Below are 16,358 nucleotides of genomic sequence, written 5' to 3'. Positions count from 1 at the left end.
TCTGCATAAGTTACAAAACTCCAGAAGATAAATCCTATCCCTCTCTCCTCCTACAGAGGATTTGGAAGAGGCGATATACCTGTTTCAGACTGGGGATAATACTGTCACAACTTCTTGTAAAGAATATCCAAGATGCCTGGTACTGGCTTCTGCATAAATTGAAATCTAAAAGGTCTGATAGTAAGAGGCCATAGAAAAAAAAAAAAAAAAAAAAGAGCAGCTATAGTCTAGACTTGGAAAAAAATGAAAGCAAAGCCTATCAGTCAGAAGCATGTGAATTCTGCTAAATGCAGAGTCCAATAAAAGAAAAGAACAGTACTCAAAGGTGAAGGTCAGTTTCCCACTGAAAAGCCCTAGAACACTTCTTGGCTGAGGCTGATCTATTGCCACAGTAAGGTGGATCTCTGAATCTTAGGAGTTTGGTTCAGTTGCCTCCAAGCAATTCCTGCTGGAGAGGCACAAAATGGGCTGACAAACTGGAGGCACCGTGGTCCCTCTCCAGTTGGAAGCATTCATTTTCTGCACTAGCTGAAATCATAGTCATCATTTAATGTCAAAAACTTGCTGTTGGAAAAACTGTGCTAAGCAGGTGTAAAGGGCCACTCTTCACAGCAAAAAACCACACACTTTGTGTGGCTTGCTCCCAACTAGCTTCAAACTTTATAATGGTTAGTATCTGAGGAGGATATGCCACTGCTTTCTAGTGTCTTATGGATCATTTTACATGATGGTGATTGTGTGATCTAGGTAAATATCTCCAACACTGATGGGGACGCTGAGACATGGGTGAGTAAAGTAACTCAGTTTCTTGACAGAGGATTGCCAGAAACAGAGATAATGTTTAATTCATGCTTCAGAAATCTGATTTTCAGTGTTTACTTTGATTATTTGACTAGTGAAACTAATTGCCTAGTGGGACTAAGGCAAAACGATGATAAAGAAGCCAATGTGCATCTTATCATGGCATCTATTTTGCGATAGAACTCAGGTAAGAACTTTGCCATCATACTTGGAAATGTCACAGATAACAGCAAAGGAGATAACTGGATGCAGCATCGTTGTTCCAAGGTTAGAGCTTCAACAGCTGATCAATTTTTAACTCTTTGGCTCCTACTAACTAACTAAAGTCCTACTAACTTTAGCTAAAAGATAACATCTTTTATTGAAGTGATTACCATTTTTCTAGCTGTATCATCTGGTTGAATAAAAGCCTCATCCTGCAAATCCTGCTTCTTTCAGTGATCAGGGCTACAACGGCATTACTACTGCCAGAATTAACATAAAAGGAAACAAGAACATGCCAATCTGTGTGAATTTATTTTTTGAAGGTGGTTTACTAAAAGGTGGTTGCAGTATAGAATTTTTTTTCCTTCATGCTTAGGATAATTTGGACAAACACAGGAATAGTAGGTGCTCTCAAATGAAAATCTAATCAACATGTGGACAGAAAAACAAGCAAAAAAAGTCTTTTACCTTTAATCTAACTTAATTGGCCACTGCAGATTCTTTTTAATTAAAAAAGAATACTGTATGTGTTATAAGAAGGTTATTGGGAAAAAAAAAGCAGAAGTTTTTGAAAGTTTCTAAGTCAGAAGGAATAGTAAAATCAACAACTTATCCAAAACCACCGATATCAGGACGTATCCAAATATAATATGCACTAAGCAGTAACATCCTACTTTGCTCTGGTGAGTCCAAAACCACGTGCCAGCATTTTTGTCTCATACTGAAAAGCAACTCCCTTTTCTTCACTTGCTCCCATCATCAATTTTAAACTGCAGTCCCTTCTAGCTCTACATGCATCCACTCAGTTGTACACACAAATCCTGTCAGCAGCTCAAGTCTGCAGAAGGAAACAGTGCCCTACAGAACTGATCATCATGTTGAATGTCAAGTAGATTGGGGAGCCCATGTTTCTTTCAGACACCCTCTCCCACCCATGAGAAGGAGCCATTTGTTGGCTTTCCTCAGCTGGGCAGGACATCTAACTCTTGAGGAAGTAACAGGAGCTCTCCAAGGCTGTCCAGCACCTTTTTACTATAAGCAACACCAGCAGAAGGATGATGGTTAAGGAGGAGACAACATCATGAGACTCATTAGTAAAAGGGCTGGGGTTTTTACTAGTAAAAGGATACAGAAAAGAGTAGACAGAAGAGTATAATCACTATAAGCTCAGGTTAGGATGAGCCTCAGCTGTCACTGTGCCATGCTGTCACAGAGGTAAGATTAGAAAAAGAAGCATTTGTCACAGCTTATTTACTCCCTGAGACTTCCCTACTATGGAAATCCTTCTAAATAGCTCTTGGTGGTAAGTAGCAGCCACAGAACAGCAAGAGATGTGTCTTGGGATTGTAGGGCATTTAGCATTGCTTGAGAGCAGCCTCCCTGCGCAGCTGAGCGTAGCAGTCATGGTATGTTTCTTTCTATATTCTTCCTTCCCCTGCCTCCTTGCTACTCAGCCTGGCGAATGTGGAGTTGCTACAAGGCATCTGTACTAAGTCCAGTAAGCAACAGTGTCTGGCACTGCTCACCATGTTGTTCCAGAGGCCCACAGCCACGAAAGTATAATCTTCCAGAGTTGCCTCTTGTGTCTTTGATGTGGTAATGAAACCATCCTTGCCCTGAAAGAGAAAGCATTTAAAGCATGACAGAACACTGAAGAGTATGGAAAGATGAAATATTCAGCCACAAAAGGCCCCAATCTAGAAAATGATATTTATATCCATCTCTGGCACTCTCATTAAGCCACTTATTGATGATCTCAGTTACTGCTGGTGTGTCAAGACAGATCCTGTTCTTGTAAGTGACTGCTGTAAGGCAGCAGTCAAGGGACTGCACATCAACAGAACAAGACGACCACCAGAGCAACAACAAGGCACAATCGCAGCAGTGACATACAGGAGATCAGAGACACACGCAGATGTGATAACATGAATGATTTGGAATAAACAACACTTTCTCTAGCTAACACTTACATGCATTTAAGTAGAAGCATACAGAATTCGTCTTAAGAGGTTAGGCTTATTTTGAAATGACAGTAACTGTTGTGTTTGGCAGATTACACACGGTGGCCTGCAGGTATACCACAAATCAGAAGAAATAAAGAATCTACCTATGACATAAGATGGCATTTAAGGCAATAAGAGCAATTTACTAAGAGAAAAAGTAATGCCATCAAAGTGAAAAATCTGTCATTTACATATGGATCAGCCATCAACAAAACAAGCCTGACCCAGCAGCACAGGAAGATTTTGCAACATAACAGACCCCAACCTTCCTGGAAGACAAGTTTCTTCTCCCAGTTTACTTCATTCTGATACTGAGCTGAGGGGAACAATGGAATTACCGCAAATTCAACGAGCTGTTATGATGCCCAGGAACCAGATGACGACTCACCACCAACTTGGTTTACAAATAACCATCCAATGTCATGTGTTGAATTTTGATACCTTGTATCTGAGTAAACCATTATCTAGGAAGTAATATTTACCCGCTTCATTGCTAGGTTTCAGACAACCTGGACCTTTGAACTTCCATTTAAAATTCAGTTATGGAAAAATAATTTCTGACATCCCAGGCAACCCTACCTATATTCATTCCCTGCTGGCTATAACAGATAAAAATCTGGACAAAATTCATTCCCAGACTGCATTAATCTCATTGCAGGGAGGTAGCTACTTTCCAGCAGTTTACAAAACCTTTTTTTTTCCCCACTACCCACTTTTAAATACTTCTTGTTACCCACTTTTTGCCTTTGTTACCGAACACACAAGAGCATAATCAGGGATGAATATGCCGATGACTACAAAGATATGGAAAAACTAGCAGCACTGATGATTTCCAGACGATCATGCCCTAATCTACAGAGATGCCTTGATTTCTCCTGGAACATAGCATTCAAAAAACACAGGATCTCTGACTGATGCTGTTTGAAGCAAGCTCCACTCTCAGGACATCTGATCCTGAGGTGCGTTCTGTATGTGCCCAGCTACCCTTGTCTTCTAGCATTACACACAGCCTAGACAGGAAAGAGCCAGCTAAATACTGCACTCAATCTCAGCAGATACAATCCAGAAAGAATGGAGCAACTCTAGTTTACTCACTGGTCTGAGCAGCAGATTTCTTTCTTGGAGAGAAGGCTGAAGAACAACAGTGAAGTCATCCTTTTGATCAAACCTCGCAGACTCCAGCAGTTTTTCCCAAGCATCCTGAACAGACAACCATTTAATCAGATGAGTATTATCAGGTAGAGAGTGTAATATATGTGCAATTTATCAAGACTTGAAGTGAACTAAGATTATCCCCACCCCTAACAAACTACAATAATACAATTCTGTAATCCAGAACAAAGATTGTAATTTAATGAAATAATCTTACACAATAATTGGAAGCTCCTTGTAGCTATGAGAAACCTACACTCATTTACCATAATTTTCTTTGAAAAAGCAGCAAGCTTAGCAAGGCAATGAAATGTCAAACTTATTGCCTCCCTGTCATTTTAAAAGGGAATTCCAGCACAACTGGTTTTGTCTTATCAGTAAGTTTCCCTCTTGTAAATCATGTGGCAGGTTACTAGACAAGATGGATCATTTTCCTGATGGAGTATGACAAATCCTAGGTTACCAAAAGCCGTATAGTCCTTAGAAACTTCAAGAGATACTAAGACCACTCAGGTATAAAGAGAACTTATCTCCAGTGTTCCTGAAGTAAGAAATGGGTTTGGAATCGCTGTGGACGTGGCAAAAGGGCTGTTACTCAACTCCCTCACTGCTATTCCTCCCTTAACTCCTCACTTGAGTCCATCTGGAAAATGTGCAGCAATACAAGAGCCAAACAACACAGAAGATGCCATACCTGGTAAGACCACCTCAATATGTTATTCTCTAATGTGGAGTGTTCACCAACACAGCTGCACTGACTCCTGCCTGGATTGCTGCAGAAAAGAATGAAAAACATGAAAGACATTATGAACTTGTGATAAACAAGACAGATAGCATGAATTCTTCTAAGTTACTGACAAGCATATATTGAAGCCTAAATTGCTGGATATATTGAGAAAGCTACATGGAACATCTTGATTTTTCATATAAACATAGAATTATATATATTTCCATGTCCAGAGCTTTGGATTGCTTCTTGATTTGAAAGCCTATTCAGATGACAAATATGCCAGATTTGATTAGCACAGGGTCTCACAAGCTAGCAGCATGCTCAGGCTTAAAATAGCACCTACACTAGTTTTCAAACATTTCCCTCTCTGTAGTCACATAGGATGATTGAAAACACTAAAAATACTTCCGCAGGAACTTTTGCATTAGTATTTGTCAACAAGACCTGCATCTAGAAATGTGGATGGAAGCTCAAGGATGCAAATGCTTATATATACTAAAGGGTGGCCAAGCACTGTCAGGCAGCTAACCAATCTCAGCCAAATTTTTGACCTGCAAGGTGAGATGTGCATACTGCATATTTCTGCAGCTAGTTGGAGAAATCAGACCTCCTCAGGCTGTAGACAGAAATGATATGATACATTTAAGATTAGTGTGGTTCCAGCAAAGATATATTCATTTGAAAATGCCTGGATGGACTGCAATCTGAGAAAACTTTTTGTGGGGTTTGCAGATGTAAGCAGCAAGTACCTGTCAGGATCAGGCTCTCCCTTTTTCACAGAACTGTAGCTAAACCTATAAAATGGGACTTTTCCACTAAAGTGCTTTTATCATTGCTGTTGACTGAAAGAAATACGAACTCGGGACCAGAATCTTACCCAAGCCTGACAGAAGAACCTCATAAAGTTAATGAGGAGAGTTACATGCCTAAAAATGGGGTTCACCCATTACTTTTAGTGCAGACAACGCTGGAAGGAACTTTAAATCCTTGTATCATAAACTTCAATGCCTAAAGTTAGGTACTGACATGGGACTAGGAGTGTCAGCCATTATTCTCCTCTTAGACTCTTGAAATTTCATCTTTTGGTGTGGGCTTGTGTTTTTCTCCCAAAGGACAGTTCATACAAGGACTTTGTAGCCAAATGCCAAAGGTCTTATCTGGGAGATGATCTGGGCCTGAGGCCAAGGTGAGCCCAGGAATTTACCAAACAGTAAAGTACAATGCTTGCAAACCGGTGGAACTGTTCAACCAGGCAAGCACAGCTACAAAGGCATGCTAACAACAAGAAAGCAAATTGCCTTAAGTTGAAAAGGAAATATAAAAATTCATCAGAAGAAAAAAAATAATTAGATGTATTTATTTTTAAGGCCTTCGATATATATGGCAAGGCCCATATTCCTAAATCCATTTCTTCAATCACTTATCTACATTTCCCCATTTTTCCCCTTAGTGCCTGTGCAGGAGAAATAAGCTAGAATATTCTATGCAGTTTCTTTCCACAAGGAAAGCTTCTCCTCTGCCTATACTTGTTAAGCACATGGTTATGCTGCAGCCAGACCCCGTCCTTGACTGATGGAACATCTCCTGGGTTTTAGACATGCAAATCTTGTGAAAGCCTCTGGGCTGACTGTATTAGTACATATGGTGTCTTATGCCATGAGCACAGGAAAAAAAATTACTGTGGAGTAAGATGGAGTTCAATCTCATCAGCTGTAAACTACTCCATCATAACTGTCCATGTGCACACTCCTACTCCATACTAAATTGAGACATAAGCTACTCACACTTTGTTACAAGGTACTGAGAAAGGGAGATGGATGAAAGCAACTAGGCATGCAGTTACCATAAGGAACTGACAAGTTGATATTCTCCATCCTACCATACCTTAAGCCCAAGTAGTAGCTTTCACATAGCCTAACAATGTGCTTTAAGACCAGTTATTCCTTTTGTGAACATCAATACATAGAAACTTAAACTTTCAAAGAGCCTTCAGAGTTTTTGACTCAAGAGTTGCAGGGCAGAAGTAGCACTGACTAAAGAGCTGGGGCTAGGTAGACGGTGCAATCTCATGACAGTAATCAGAATACTGGGTCTGGCTGGGATGGACTTAACTTTCTTCATAGCAGCCCATACAGTGCTGTGTTTTGGATTTGTGGCTAAAACTGTTGATAACACACCAATGCTTTGACTGTAACTGGACAGTGCTTGTACAATGCTGCAGCTTTCTCTTTTTCCCCAACTCTGACCCAATATTTAAACATATGCTATCCAACTTGGCAGGATTAAAAGCACCTGGTAAAAATATGCCTTGCAAAGAGAGTTTATCAGAAGCAAAGTGGACACCTAAAAATCTTTGGCATACTTTTGTACTAAGGGAAGAAAAACTGTTCAGAAGACTCTACCTCTGTTAAAAACTCAATACATATACATAACTATGTGTCTCAACGCTAGTGGGAACAGTGTCAAGAATTTAGAGAAACCTCTGTTACCTAATGTTGTAATCTTGGCATGCAAGAGACAAAGTTGAGAGCTCAGTAGAATCCACCAGATTTACAAAGGCCTTGGGAACCTGCAGTAATAAAGTTAAAATTAATCACATTATATTTGCAATTAAAGATCAGCAAATAGCAATAATGGTAAATCATGTCTACAGTTTCACACGTGTTACCTCTGGCCTGGCACTCTGCCCTCATAAAATCAATGATCTAAGTCTTTGCCAATTCTGTCCTGAACCCTACTCCTATGCCTGCCACCTAGAATAACGTTGATCATCATTCACGAAGTACTTGATGATTTCTTGACCGAGACCCAGCAATTTATTTTACATAACCAAAGTGGCTACCAGCCAGCTAAACTGAACTCAAATGAACTAGGAACTACCATTTTTGTGGCAACATACCAATGCAAAGCTGGGGATGAAAACGTCCTGTGTAATAGCACAAGCACTCGTGCATCCTGCCTCACCTCTCCCCCCAGCAGAAAGCAGCTTTCCATTTACATAATGATATTTCACTTTTACAAGTGCACATAAACAGATTCTGGAAATAATAATGGAGAGAATCCAAAGAAAATGTGTGGGTGGAACTTCACCCATACGCAACATTTGCTGAAGCTGGTCTGAGAAAAATGAAGGGTTGTGGCCCGATGCAATTGAACTGTAGCAGGTTTAGAATACCCTTTAGGCCTTCAGTCCAGAAAACAAAATTCTTGGAAGATGCCATTGAAATACTTCACATAAACAGTTAATAGCCTGCTTTAGTAGTGATATAGCAACATCTAGTCTACTATTCATTAGTAGACTAAGACACAGTGCAGAGCATTTCCCAGACACCATCCTAGATAATTCTTAGCTCAGCCAGCTCAAAAACCTTGAGAAAGGCTAAGATCTTAAAATGCACACATAATAGGAAAAAGATCCATTACACAGATTTTTAATGGGCATTTTCCCTGGTCTGTAAACATCATCACCGGGTAGTTAGCAGCCTGTACACTGTCTAGGGAGCTCCATATATCTTGTTACTAAATAAGAGTTATTTTCAAGAACAGCCCTGTTAAACACAAATGGCTTTCAGATGCAGACAGATGTACAACATTTTGCATAAAAATCACCTAAAAAACCAAAGATGGAGTGGCACATCAGCTGGTGTTCCAAAACAAAGCAGTTGTCTATCAGTCCTTTCTGTTTGCGTGCATCAGCTTTTTTAAATAAAACACTTAGTGACAATGAATGGAGCCAGTGGATTGGAGTAAGTGAGATTGGTGTTCTAATTCACCTACAGTGGTACAAGCCCTAGTCCAGTAAGGAAGACTGGAAAAATCAGCAAAATATTTGGTATTCAAGGTTGATAAATAAATCTTACCGTTTTATATAAAAAATCCAAGACAGCTTTAAGCTTTTCCAGGTTGTCCAATATGCAGTTCTTCTGTAAATGAGATGAGAGATGTCATCAAAACTAGTAGAAAAAACAGAGTTACAAATCTGGCAAAAGTCAAACCCTGTGTATTGATCTGTGTACTGAAGGGTTGCCAATGACCACTATATTCTGGGTTCAGCCTTAGCCAGCATCAAGAAAAAAACCACGGAACTAGTCTTGTAATTTAACTGCCTGTAATTAGGCAACTTAACATACAAAAAGAAAATCAAAAGACAGCGATGGGGAAGAAAAATAAATTTAGACTTAAGGTGGAAAAGGGTTGTTCTACTAGGGCATGGGCATATCAGACTTGGGTTTACAAATTAAGTACGGATGTTTATAAATACAAAACACATTGTATGCCAGGAATTTACATGACTGGATAGTATCATTCCAACATCCCAGAACTAGCTACTCCTTTGGTGCACTATGGCAGAGAGCAGAGTTTGGGAAAGCATCTTAACCACCTGCCTTGACTGTTAAATCAACCCATCAAAAGCTTACCAGTTGTGTGGAGTCACAGAAAGAACATGGGTTTTCAGCACTAAAAAAAACTGTGATCAGTTTCCAGTCATTTTGGAAGTCCATCATCTGGGAGAAAAAAAAAGATACTAATTGAAAGACTAGGATGATAAGAGACCTATTTACTATTTTGCTTTCTCACACAAGGTTTGCTATGGCTTTACATCAGCAAGACAAACAGTAGTTCATGGCCCAGCCCTGACCATCCTGATCCCTTCCATTTGACAAACCATCCAGCTTTTCCCTAGAGGAGAGAGCAAAAGGATGGTTAAGTGGCAAACACTGCAATTAAAGCTGAATGCACGCCTATAAAAAGCTCAGGACAGAGCCAGAAATTGCTGCTGCCATTGGAGAGTCTGTCGGAGAAGATGGGCATGCACAGCTTAGCACAGAGCTGCATGCTGCTTCTTTCATCACATTGCAGCTTGCTGACAGGGTTAATGTTCCTGAACTGCTGAGACTGGGTCACACTAGTGGGATGAAGACTGGAGCAAAAATCTGAGCGCTAGACTCCTGCTTAGCTGTGCTATGCTTATTAGGCAGTTCTCGCCAATCCTGAAGAGCACTGGTTAGAACCACTCAGTTCCACAAAAATGTATGCTAAATCCATGTGCAAACAGTCTGATGGGCTCCCTGCAGAGCAAAGAGGCAACAGCAGAATCGCCTTGATGATCACATTTTCCCATTATGCCAAGACCATTTTACAAATAATATCCTCAGGTTAAGAGTAAAAGAAAAATTAATATGTAGAACTCCAGCATGGGATTTACAGAGCACTCAGCCATGAGTGATAATTCAAGCTCTCACCAGGGTCAACCACTGACATCAGCCAAAGCCTATCTAGGTCTTTACTGTCCTTTTTGAAAGTACAATCCTAAAAGACCAAGAAGAAACTGAAGAGACAAATACCGAGAATTACTGTTTTGGGTTGGTTCTCAGAAACACCTGCATAGTTACAGAGTGTAGCTAGCAGAGGTCTCACATCCTTAACCAACAGCTAACATACATGTTGGCTTCCCTACCAAGCTCTCAGCCACTCTGACAAATGTAAACCAGGTGGGATACTTTCAAGAATAAAACTGTATACTTGAAAGGTACAGAACTGATTCTTATTTACAACAGAAAGACCCAAGTCCGTTAACATCAAGAAATGGCATCTTCTATTTTGAAGATATCTTTGAGTGCTGTTTAAAGTATTCAGTCACATTTCTCCATTTTTCTGTTTCAACACCAAGCTCTCTGAATTGTCCTGTACTTCAAACAAACCTGATTCTCTTTCATAAGCTTCACTATTTCTTCAGCTTGATGCAGGAGGTCTCTGAAAAGCAGAAAAGAGAAACTATGAAGGCATCGATAAGAGTAAAGCTTTGGCTGATTTTTACCATTAAATCAAACAACATTTGAGACTTCAGGTGGGATTAATCTTTTCTCTCCTAGGTGCGTTAAGACTGGACACTTGTCTGTGCCACACAGAGCACCTGGGCTGATTAGGTCATATTCAGGCATCTCACTTTCAGATACATGCACTTAGATGAAAACAGCAGACACAGCCTGGTAGGCACAGCTCTAATTCTACTTGAGCCAAAAACTGTGTTTTGCAGCTATAAAGAGGGAGACCTGATGTTAAGTCAGGTGATCCAGACCCCAAAGCCCACAGTGGGGTTTGTTCCTCCTGCTTCTGAAAGGTGACAATTGAGCCACAGTGGCAGGGTCTGTCCCTGGAGTGTCTGTGCAGCCTCTGCCGGTACTGAACATATTCTGTGCCCAGTGAAGTGCTCCAGCATCAGAGGCTTCCATCCTTCACCTTGCCAGCTATAAACCAACTGCCCGGCCAAAAACCCCTCAGACTTACGTGGTTTGACTGTCTGATGTTGCTCCCTTTATGCCAGGCGACGGGGACTGGTGTAGGACAGAGGGATTAAAACTGCTAATGAGAGCTGAATGACATACACAGGTTAGGCAATTTCTGTATACAAGGGACTGCTACTCTGTTGTTTCACTATAAACACAACAGAACTAAATCAGCCAGAGAACATGAAGTCTGAGGATCTCCTGGCAGGCCTGGGAGGTACACACAAGCCCCTCTGTAGCTGTTCTTGCTGATTTTCCTCCTCACCTTCTGAAGTGGATGTTTGACATCTGAGTTTGCCTCCAGACTCAGGTCAGAAACCACCATCCCCATCTCTCATGTCAGCCCCAAGTAATGCAGGCAGATTTAAATACAGGCAGCTGTAGAAATGAAGCTGCTGGGAAGGGCTACCCAGAGACAGCCTTCTGAAGTGCTGAGGAGTTGCCCAGTTTTAAACCCCTTTCACAGGGAAATGGAGGTGTCATTAAAATTCTAGGAAGAAGATTTAGAGAGGATGACCCTGGAGATACCTACTACCCGGCATTTCAGTGGACCTGAAGGTTTTACTTACAACACCCTTCAATCAAGCCAAGGCTGCCTTCAGAGCCAGCTGGAACCAGCTCACAGATGATGAATTCACCTATGTGGTGCATCTATGGCAGCCCCAGTGTAAATCCTGAAGACGTGGCAGTGGAAAGAATACTGGACAGGCAAACCCACACAAGATTTCACTGGACTAGCGTGGGCAGCAAGCACACACCAGCAGAGATTGTGGCACAAGTAGCAGTAGCAGCCCAAAAATCCCTGTTGTGCACATAAGACTCTTGCAGCAATCCGTAGCACCCCTTCTTCACCACTATTTGTCTACACAGACTCTGTAAAGCCAGCACAGGTAACTCAGCCTGGCTGTACTCATGCTCCCCAAGTACACCATCTCTTAGGCTTCCCTTACGTCCCTGCAGCGTGTTTGTGCTGCACCTGCTCTGCAGCCCAGCAAAGCCCTGAAGCTCCTGCCAGTGTGCTGTTCAATCAATTTGCTGAGTTTCAGCATGAGAGCAAAACGCACCTGCTAAAGTTTCTATGCTTACTTCAAGGAGGCTCTTTCCTGTGCTGTAGAAAGGGAAGAGAAAACAGGAAGCTGCTGTTACCCCACTTCTCAAACAAAAATTATATTACAGCACAGCCACAATATCTTATCAGCTGCACTACAGCTCAGAGTGCATATTCATGGCAGCTGTTGACATTAAGAATGGGGCCTTTCTTTCTCCAAAAGAGTCGTGTCATCAGCTACTGCAAAGAACACAGTCTTAGATCTCAGTTTTGTGTGTCTCTGTACACTCTGTGTGTTGCAATAATTGTGCTTATGCATATGTACAAGTAATGCAGGGATCTCTCTGGTGTGTGCCCACATCAAGTGGACATGGAACCATTTTAAAATGGTCTTTTCAAGTTTGCCTGTGCAGGGCCAAATCCTCATCTGGAATGCTGTAACTCAAAAGAGGTACACAGAGTTACATTTACAAGGTTTAGCCGTATGTTCACTCACTGATTTAGGTCTGTTAAGGGGGCACGGAAGAAGAAAACAGGGTAAAGCTTGTCCACGAAGCACTGCGAATCGTTCAAGCAGAGGACAAGGTATCAGGACTCCTGGGTTCTTTTTTTTGCTTTGATAAACCCCTGCTTTCTGGTCTCTAGCTTGTGGACGATAATATTTACTGCCTAGGATTCGTCATGTGGCAATGATTCTTAATCAAGGTTATTGCAACCCTAAGGCAGTTCTATATCTTGCATAAGCACAAATAATTTCTGTTAACAAAGGACTGGGAAGGACCCAGTGTCTCAAAGTCCTTTATATTTTACTTAGCCTTTCTCCTCCTCTCTAGCAAACAATAAGAATTGCTTGGACCCAATTCTTGCACTGTGATACTGTATACATTAGTATGATGACACTTAGCAACGCTAACAATTCATTGTTACCTTTGGAGTAAATCCTCATGAGGTACACCAGATCCTGGTGTCTGTGAACAAGCAAGCAATAAGAATAGCATTAAGCAAAGGGTAAACTAGTTCTACATACTCTGTTCCCCTACCATATCCCATTCCTGTCATAGATAGCATTGTGTCTACATACTATTCTCCATTGTGTTGTAATTACTCACAGATTCAAATTATTTTCCAGAGCTTCCTTATTACAGTGTATTTTCATAGTCTGATAATCCTTTCTTAGTTACTGCTGTCATTAATGAGTTTATTACATATGGCTTAAAATAAAATTTGACTGGTTGAACTCAAATTCAGTCAGATGAAATGCTGTTCTAAACCAAATTTCTCTGGATCTACTCCTTTTCAAAAGGACATGACCTGAAGTCATTTAGATGACTTCAGTGGATGACACTCAGCCAGTATGGTGTCTGTTAAAAAAAACCCTTAACATAAACAGAGGAACTTCATTGATTTCAGAGTCTGAGGTGGAAACAGAGATGTCTGCTCCAGGAAAGCAGACATTCCTTAGCAGAAGATAATTTATATGTTTTCCTGTGGCACCATCCACAAACAACAGAGACATCAGCACAAAAAAGATTTGCTTTAAAGGGCCATGCATCCCCTATATGGGTGTGTCAACTTTCGCATTTAGGAGATTATTTTCTTCCAAAGGAGGAGGTACTTACAAGGAGGTCAGGAGTGCTGATTTTCTAATGCAAAGCTTTCATCCCAAGGAAAAGTGTGATGCCTTGAAGAACACCACCTCAACTTGAAAGTTGTTTTGTGCTAAGGGATAATCTCCCCCATTTCTTCGCAGTCGTAGCCCCTGCAATGGCTACCAATTTTTGCCCGGTTTCTACACAACCTCAAAGCTTGACAATTGTGGTTAAATGCTTTTGATTTGGCCTCAAATCTATTTCAGATATTCACTTCCAACCATTAAGATCAGTTAAGATCATCCAAATCTGACTGTACTGGAACAGGAAGGAGAACTTTACTCAACGATTTATTAAACAAAAGTATACCTTTGTGATTTTTCTAGAGCTTCTGCCTTCTACATAGGAAACCAGTCTCTGCGGAAAACACTTTAACAGGATGGAAAATCTACTGCATTTCTCAATAATTTGTTCTAATAGTAATTACCAAAATTGTACTTTTTTCCAGCTTGAAATTTCCCAGCTGCTTCTTCCAGTTATTTGATCGGTTATGCTCATTGTTAGGAAAATCCAAGCACTCTAATCAAATATCATGGTTCTCTGCAAGAGCACTGTGATCACATTTCCTCCTGCGTGAAGTCAGCTGGGTATTTTTACAGTCAGGGTACACTGGAACACTGAAAAGCAGGTATTTCCAGCCATTTTTCACCAGAAGCCTTTGATGCTTGCGGAAAGATTCAAGTCCTGAATGCCCCAGCTGAGACCCCAAACTACATCATCACCTCACTTCATCATCACAATGGAGGAAATGGGTCACATTCAGCACACTTCCCGCTTGTACTTACTCTTTGCAAACTTCCTATTGCAGTGACTATTTTAATGTCAGCTGGCCTCAGAGCATGAACTGCAGAAGTGAAAGACTTTAGGTTAAGAAAGAGCAGTAACCTTGAAAGAAAATTACATTCACCAGTATACTAAAACATAACTGCATTGGTTAAAACATAAGAAGTATATACAGATTGTTTTGACTGGCAGTTTTAAATCAGAGAGGATGAGAAACTACTCAGGTGTTCAGTAAATACTCTGGGCGTCTAGATGCACTGAAATGCTCAACCATCAAGCAAGAAGAGATCACAAAACACTGCTGTGAATTATTTAAGTAATAGCAGCATCTTCAATTAGCAGTTGAAGAAACTGAGGCAGAGAAGTAATTATGAATAGAACAAAAGCCCTAAGGAGTTTGTAAAGCCCATTTCAGCCACATCCCATACATATGCATCGCTTCAAACAGCTGATTTCTCCCCCAGCCTGTTTTCAGATAATTTTGAGAGGGAAAGCCTCTACAAGGATAATATCAAACACAAACCTGAAGATGAAGGGGTCTCAGGTAACATCGCCTGCTCACAGGAAAACTGAAAGCTTCTTAGAACCTTTGACAGAAACAAATAAATATGGTTGATTGCTTAGATCTAACAAGGAAATCTGTGGAAGGAGGGGTCCTATGGGCAGTACCAAACTCTTACTCATTTAACAGTAATTTTAAAGAACAATTACACCTTTGCTAGAAATACATGGGAACACAGATCTGGACAGCTGCATTTTCAAATGCACTCTTCCAAAACTTGACGCTTTTTGCTCAGTTTTCTTTACTGACTGCCGCAGAGCTGGGCCTAAGCAAACAATGAAGTGTGCTGAAGGCAACCTGTTACATCCATTGCTGCAAACAGTGAGTGCTCATTCTGGAAGACCTAGTGCATGCATCTTCACATGCCAAGGGAGCACACAATGGACACAAAAAGCTACATCTCCAATATGCAACAGAAGAAGGAGAATGAACCAATCATGGGTCCTTGGCAAGTGGCAAAATTCCCAGGTGATCAAAGAAAGTACTAAAGGAGGGGCAGGGAACAATAATCCAGTTATCGAGTTGCATTTGGGGCAAGGATGTGAGTGATGTTACTCACTCGACATAACAGACAGCTCAGTTCCACCAGAAATATTATTTAATGCCCTCTTACACCCTAACTGTAGGTACAGCCCAACTCCAGTACTTTCTTAAAGAGAGATGAAAGACATGGCTAGGGCTTCTCTCATCACTGTGACCACATTTGGCTAGCTGACCACCACTATTATGTAAAGGTGAAATCTATATCGCAACAAGGGTCACCACAATCCCCACACACTCCCTAGTCCCCCGTTGAAGGGCTTTAGTGATGCACATGCTTTGCACCATTTTAGCACAAGGAAGAGTTTAATCTTGTGTTTCTAAAAGAGCAACAGAGCATCCAGGAACAAGTGTTAACCACAGTCGATCTATGTACAGGATATGCAACCTAATAACAAACGTTGCTCAGAGAAACCTTTATTTCCTGATTAGGTACTGTAATTTTGCAGCTGCAATATCACCTTATCATTTGCTTTGCATTTATTCTTTGCAGAATCAAACAGATTACAACACCAAGCTGTATTTTTCCCTTCTTCTACCTGCCTTGGAGGAAGCAACAGCCAAAGAGGTGATGATAGGTATTGAAAAGATGAAAAAAA

General features: G+C 40.9%; 1 protein-coding gene across 1 annotated transcript in view; it reads right to left on the bottom strand.

The window, feature by feature from the left end:
* PLB1 (phospholipase B1) overlaps nucleotides 1-16,358 on the bottom strand; it is a 100,242-nt gene that overhangs the window by 62,707 nt on the left and 21,177 nt on the right. Inside the window, exons 2-13 of the mRNA XM_040612250.1 lie at nucleotides 15,181-15,244; nucleotides 14,660-14,718; nucleotides 13,153-13,193; nucleotides 12,242-12,285; nucleotides 11,179-11,263; nucleotides 10,593-10,644; nucleotides 9,309-9,395; nucleotides 8,751-8,813; nucleotides 7,380-7,459; nucleotides 4,855-4,933; nucleotides 4,104-4,208; nucleotides 2,532-2,621 (exon numbers count right to left, since the gene is read on the bottom strand). Of these exons, the coding sequence (XP_040468184.1) occupies nucleotides 2,532-2,621; nucleotides 4,104-4,208; nucleotides 4,855-4,933; nucleotides 7,380-7,459; nucleotides 8,751-8,813; nucleotides 9,309-9,395; nucleotides 10,593-10,644; nucleotides 11,179-11,263; nucleotides 12,242-12,285; nucleotides 13,153-13,193; nucleotides 14,660-14,718; nucleotides 15,181-15,244 (849 nt within the window). The remainder of the gene's footprint in view (nucleotides 1-2,531; nucleotides 2,622-4,103; nucleotides 4,209-4,854; nucleotides 4,934-7,379; nucleotides 7,460-8,750; nucleotides 8,814-9,308; nucleotides 9,396-10,592; nucleotides 10,645-11,178; nucleotides 11,264-12,241; nucleotides 12,286-13,152; nucleotides 13,194-14,659; nucleotides 14,719-15,180; nucleotides 15,245-16,358) is intronic.

Source organism: Falco naumanni, chromosome 12 (assembly GCF_017639655.2).
Source record: "Falco naumanni isolate bFalNau1 chromosome 12, bFalNau1.pat, whole genome shotgun sequence".
Lineage (NCBI taxonomy): Eukaryota > Metazoa > Chordata > Aves > Falconiformes > Falconidae > Falco > Falco naumanni.
The sequence above is the reverse complement of the archived record's forward strand: the minus strand, read 5'-3'. Positions and strand labels throughout refer to the sequence as shown.